Source organism: Thermobia domestica, chromosome 11 (assembly GCF_964235325.1).
Source record: "Thermobia domestica chromosome 11, izTheDome1.hap1.1, whole genome shotgun sequence".
NCBI lineage: Eukaryota > Metazoa > Arthropoda > Insecta > Zygentoma > Lepismatidae > Thermobia > Thermobia domestica.
Window position 1 is genome coordinate 239,162,582 of NC_137464.1, and position 6,023 is coordinate 239,168,604.

The 6,023-nt window shown below is 41.4% G+C and overlaps 1 protein-coding gene across 1 annotated transcript; it reads right to left on the bottom strand.

Annotated features, from left to right (window-relative positions):
• Positions 1 to 449: 449 nt before the first annotated feature.
• LOC145665508 (baculoviral IAP repeat-containing protein 7-B-like) lies at positions 450 to 1,028 on the bottom strand. Its single transcript, XM_081732814.1, has one exon. The coding sequence runs from the start codon at positions 1,026 to 1,028 to the stop codon at positions 450 to 452; it is 579 nt and encodes a 192-aa protein (XP_081588940.1).
• Positions 1,029 to 6,023: the final 4,995 nt, after the last annotated feature.

Here is a 6,023-nt window from a genome sequence, read left to right on the forward strand (position 1 = left end):
ATACAAAAGAAAATTTGAGGAACAATAATATGTAGCAATTAAGCACAAAGCAAACACAAGCGGGTCAATCCCGTTAGGGGATGTAAATACGAATCACTGACGTAATTTGCGCCCGACAGGCAATGCAGTGTGTAACCGCCAGTCCACAAGCAACACAGGTGGCGGCATGATTGCATGGTCGGAATACCAGTTGGACTTCTTCGAGGAGGCAAATTTTACACAGGGAATTTTGGGAGGAGGGGGTGTGATCGTTTGAGGTGTGGTCGGAATTTTCAACAATCTCAGTAGCAGCGACCGGAATCTCAGCATCCGACAGAATTACTGGTTGTGGGGGTGATTGGGATTGGTCTTGGGATGCAGTCTGTAGCACGCGATTTACAAAATCCTGGCCCTTATGAAGTAAAAGGAATGCGCAGCGGGGAGCGTAACGCGCGTGTTCAATCCAGGGGTCATCGGTGGGTTCCCATCGATGAAGGCCCTGACCACAGAAAAAACAGATAGTCTGGTCTCCCTTTTTTCGCATAGAAGAAACCGGTTCGGCTTAATGCCTGTGGAGTTTGAGTTAGAGCGGGGGGCCACAATGAAAATGATTCTAATCGTTTTTCTTCGAGTGTGTAGTGAGGATATTTGGGTCCATTTATTGTGATTTTTGAAGTACCTGCGATGTCAGGGGATCGCCCCCATGAGGATGAGAGACGTTCTGGGCGGGAATTGGGCATATACGTCCAATGATAGGGGCCACATTCGTCTCTACCCTGAGGAAAATTTTGTAAGAGCGGGCAAGAAGGTGAACACTGACGATGCAACTCATCCGGATTATCCCCTGGTTTAAAAAGGCCGATCTGCAAATTACAAAAGATATAAGCTACTCTATCTGGTTTGCAGAGGAAATAGAATCCAGCGCGTGCTAACGAAGCGGGCGAAATAAAAGATACTGACCAATCAGTAAAAATTGATAATTGAACAGTTTCATCACGTAGAGCATCCATGGATGGACCAGGCGCAGATGGTGTGGGTGTAGGCTCCATGGTGGCTAGAGGAGGAGGAGACAAAATAAAAAAAATAAGGTAAAATAGTGTTTCTAAAAGAAAGAGATCTGGAGAGAGAGTGATATGGAGAGGGAGTATGTTTGGAGGAGGGGATAGGCGCCCCCCTTTGTAGAACTTGTTGTAATTATAATCTTATCATAATATATTTATCAGGTATGCAATTGTTCATTGTCTAATTGCGTTATGTATTTTATAGGTTTGGATTTTATCCAGTAACACTTAAGTATCGCGGCGGCGAATGTTGCTGACAGTATGGTCGACGGCGAGCACGTACTAGAGCACGTCTACGCAGTGTAATGCCAGTTAAAATAACAGACAACAGTCCGATGACCAAGGTAATTACCATAAATATGATATTAATGATAAACATTGACGAATAATCTGTTAACATAGGTTTTGAAGATGGGAACCCTGAACGAAGGGTACATGGGTGACAAATAAAAGGTACAGTCTCATTTGTTATGTCTTGAAGCCATTGCACAGGAATTAATTTTACAACCCGTGCTTTTTCCACGTGATGAGTAATGCAAGGATAAATAGATTGTTGTACAACCCCTTGTAGTCGCACAGAGCATCTACAACCAAGATTTATCAGAAAACTGCAATAATCATCTGGGGACATCATATTTGGGATGTCCGTTTCTGGGCATGAAATATGAATCGACAATCCGCGTCGGGCAAGAATCGTGACAGTAGTAAAATTTAACCGGTGAAATAGATCAACCGACGGTAAATATTTACATTTCAGAGGATAATTGTCTTGAATGGCCGAAGAATTTGAGTGCAAAAGCGATAGGAGACAGGGTATTATGGAGAATTCGTGCGGTTGAAATTCACGGGCTAAACAAATGGTCTCCTTTGAAAAATCACAGTCTACGGTCATAAGTTTATTAGACGGCCATCGAGTTACTATGTGCTGGGTAGGTAGATCCACATGACATACTTCCTTACCCCTTTGGAAAGGAATAATACGCAAATGTTGGAGTTGTAAAGTAGTTCCGCGTTGTCGTAAAGGGATTTTAATAGCCATGATGACTTGTGTAGGCGCAATGATACATTCACTAAGTTTATACGAGTAGAGAATCGAAATATCTGATGGGGGTATGACTAACTCATATGCGGTTGACTTAAGCCGTTGTTCTAATTCATAAGTCAAATTAAAGAGTAAATCAGGAGGGAGTAAGGTAGGGGTGATAGAATTGGTTAAGCATGTTGCAACCAATTGATCCCAAGTTTGAATTTTATGAACAGTTCGTAAAGTTTTCCAAGGAATCATGGACGCATGTTGAGCTAGTCTCAAGTTACCAAGAAAGGTTTGAAGCTGGGTGTTAGTAATCCAAGCTTGCTTAACGTGGACTTTCGTGACAAAGACGAAGGCATAGCCTTGCTGACTATGATCTTGCATGAGAACTTCTAGATTATTTTGAGGTAGTTTGTTCCAAATGTTTTGTCCATCAGGGGGTACGAACGACTCGTACAGGAATTCAAGGACTAGAGGTAACGATGAATCATAAAGGATAACGTGCGGATCACTGTCTGTAATAACGCCAGAATGGGCAAGGGTCGAAAGTTCTAGGGCATGCGCCTCACTATTAGCAAGCAATAGTAACATGATCGCTGCTAGTCATAAATTAGTAGCACGAGGGGGAGCTGGGGGACGTCGGTTCTGACTCGAGGAGGGTTCCTCTAGGGTTGGGGAGGTAGATGGAGGGGGGTTTCGGAGAACAGAGAATACTCGAAGACAAAGTGTCTTATAACAACAAAAGAGAATAATTCCCGAGATCGTTATCCCAATAACGGCATAAAGTAGTGGCTCTGTTATATCGTGAATAAGGCCTTGAGCTTTCACCGGCTGGGGGTAAGTAAGCAGAAGTGGCCACAGAGTGCTCTTTAAACGAAGGGACATATAAATTATGCATAAAGTAAGAACAGTATTCCATACGAACAGAATAGTAAGGTACAGTCTGCCACTGATATCTGATACTTTAATTGTTTGGGGAAGTGCGATGGGGGTTAGCCTATGAGATTGTAATGGCGGTTCATAGTACGTTACCTTTACTGACCAATTTTGGTTTAATGTCGCATTAAGGTCGGTGAATTCCAATTCACCTAAGAGATTTTTCGGTAATTTAAGAGTCTCTAAAGGTAACCAAGTTAAGGGTAGTAGGCGTTTGACTGCAGGATCCATGATGGAGTCCTTGGGGCATGGGAAACGGGGGGGGGGGAATTCGTAATTGAGGATTAATGTCCAATGCACATTTACAGTGTAGACTAATTTTGAGAGACCCAGGAGTAAAAGGATCCTGTTTAATAATTTCACTCTTGTGTGGGCATGTCATGGTCATTTGACGGGGAGGGTTAGTAATAAGATATGTGTCTCCATTCAAGGGAGTGATGATGGTTTGTACATGTGGATGACAGGTAAATGCACAAAATTGATTGATTTCCGCGACCGAAGACGTTTGCCACAAATGATAGATACAATTCGGATCTTGGAAAGATGTACGTGTTATTTCCGGTATTTTACAAAGTCCATCAGGTCTATTCAAACACGTGATAAGATCGTAGTCGGTCAAAATAGTTTCATATTCGGAAGTAGTAGCCAGTAGGGCAGGTTCATGTATTACCTTGCACGTTTGATTTTGGTAATGAAAGGGTAACGGAATCAAACGGAACAATTTTATGGGGTGAGCCCCACGAATGATCGGAATTTTGGCAATTAACGTCACACTATTTCCTACAAAGTGGCAGGTGGTCGTACGTAAATTATAGTAGCGAAATATTTCTGATTGTGGTATAGCCAATGAATATCCTCGTTTCTGAAGTCGAAGCGCCAATACCTGTAAATCATGCGCTAATTGTTTGGGGTTGACTGCTGTTAATGACATACTTCCCTCGATGCAAGCAGTGTGGATGTCCTTATGTTGTCGCTCGTATTGGAGCGTAGCAAGGAGCTTGCTTAGGGTGAGAACTTGCACTGACAATGCGGTATCATGATTACGAGCCACTTGCTCGATTACCCTATTTACTGCTTTCTGAAGCGATTTCACTTTATCCTGTATGGAATGTACAGCATTGTTCACTTGGGTAGAAAAATTTCTTGTCGAGTCTCGAGTCAATAGAATGTTATGATGATCTGAATGTATTTGATCTACTAATTGATTCAACAATTCGCCCATTTTTCTTTGGCTTGTAACGTAATTTTGGAAAGTACTTTTGGAAACAGTGTTACAACACCAAGAGAGGAAACTACCAATGAAATCTAAACCACGTTTTGTTTTATCTGTTCGAAATGCTGTGAGGTCAAGAAATTTTTGCTGCAATTGTAAGTCAGTGATTTTTTGGATCTCCACAATTGAGTTCAAAAATGTACATGAATGTTCAGAAGCATCTCTAGTCTGATTGCAATAACCGGAAGTGAACGCTTGCTGAAGAGTTTGGAATTCATCATGCAACTGAGGTAAATTGTATATGGGTATGGTATAAGCCAATATAGCTAACTTATGATAGGGTACCTGAGAAGTTAGTAGTTCCCAAAATACTCCTGCATTAGCAAGTAAAGGAAGAACGCTTTCCTGGTTGGATAGTGGAAGAAAGGAACTTCCAATTCCCAATATAACAAAAAGATAATGGCGAATTAACATTTCTCTGAAAGAAACAATAAACAGAAACAATTATATAGGATAACATATCGCCGAGAAATCCGGCTTGCGGCGGTATGATAATAATGCCTTATTTATTTATTTGCATTGGTCAATCAACTATTTTATCAAATCATCAGGGATATATTTAGTATTAATGGAGCATAGTAATCACGTATAGTCTAACCGTGGGGTTTATCTACACAAGGGTTCCTTGCCTTAAGGTACGAGCTAGAAAGAAATGTATTCCTCTTCCAAAACCTCATTCCAGGTGACGGGTCTGGAGGCAACTCGCAAGTGGAGGGTTGAATCGCTTTTCCCATTACCAGGAAAATGCGGAAAGCAAAACCATACGTAGCGTACACACTTCTCATCCAACGCGTGGTTTTTAAACCGAAAAGTTTCAACCATCCCTTGAAAAGGAGGAAGTTTCCTATCTGACAATATCGAAATGCAAGATAGCGCCGCAAATAGTATCGGAAAAAGGGTGGAAATATCTTGGAAGCTTGTCGGGAGGGAATGAATGCAAATAGCCTGTCCCAGAGTTTTCTTACCCACAGGGTGATGTATGTCCATACTCGGAGGGGAATGACACTACACCTATTTGTAGTGATATGGCAGCGTCGATCTCCAGAATTGGAACCCGTAGGAATATCCGTTTCCGGAGAGAGACAACAAGAACAGTGTTCCTGTATCCATTGAGCGATGTTGGACATACCGAAGATAGGCTATTGTTTGATCCGTTAAATTATTAACCGTATCCGCAAGGGCTTTGGGGGACAATTGTCGGTATATTAGGCTAAGACAGATAATTTCTAGGGCTTCCAGGAAATCTACGGATAAATGGACATATACCAAGTCTGGGGGCAGTTGTCGATTAATGCTAGATAGAATTTGAGCCACAAAGGATTTTGCAAAATACTTCCGCTGAGAGATGCGAGTAAAGAGCGGCATGGGGCGTACAGCTAAGTGATAAAAGTTTTAACTTACAACCTTGTCCGGAGACTGACCTTCTACTGTCTGACCTCTCTACGAAAGAGAAAGCGATAATTATATGGCCATCGAAAATGAATTGTGACGTATATGGGGTAATTTTCTGTTTCTATTAGACTTAACTAGTAATAGTATTTTTTCCGTTATGTCGTGTCTTAATTTATTTAGTTACTTATTTATTTATTTATTAATAGTTTAAAATTAGCAAGGAGTTTTGCGTAATTTTTTTTTTTTTGACTGGTGTAATCCTCTCTCCTATCTCTTTCCAGATCGGGGATCTAGAAGCCGTTATCATCAAAAAAAATTGTATCGAAGAGGAAGGAGGTACGTATGAAAAGTA

Coding starts and splice junctions, on each gene's coding strand:
- LOC145665508 (XM_081732814.1), bottom strand. CDS start 1,028: ATGGAGCCTACACCCACACCATCTGCGCCTGGTCCATCCATGGATGCT.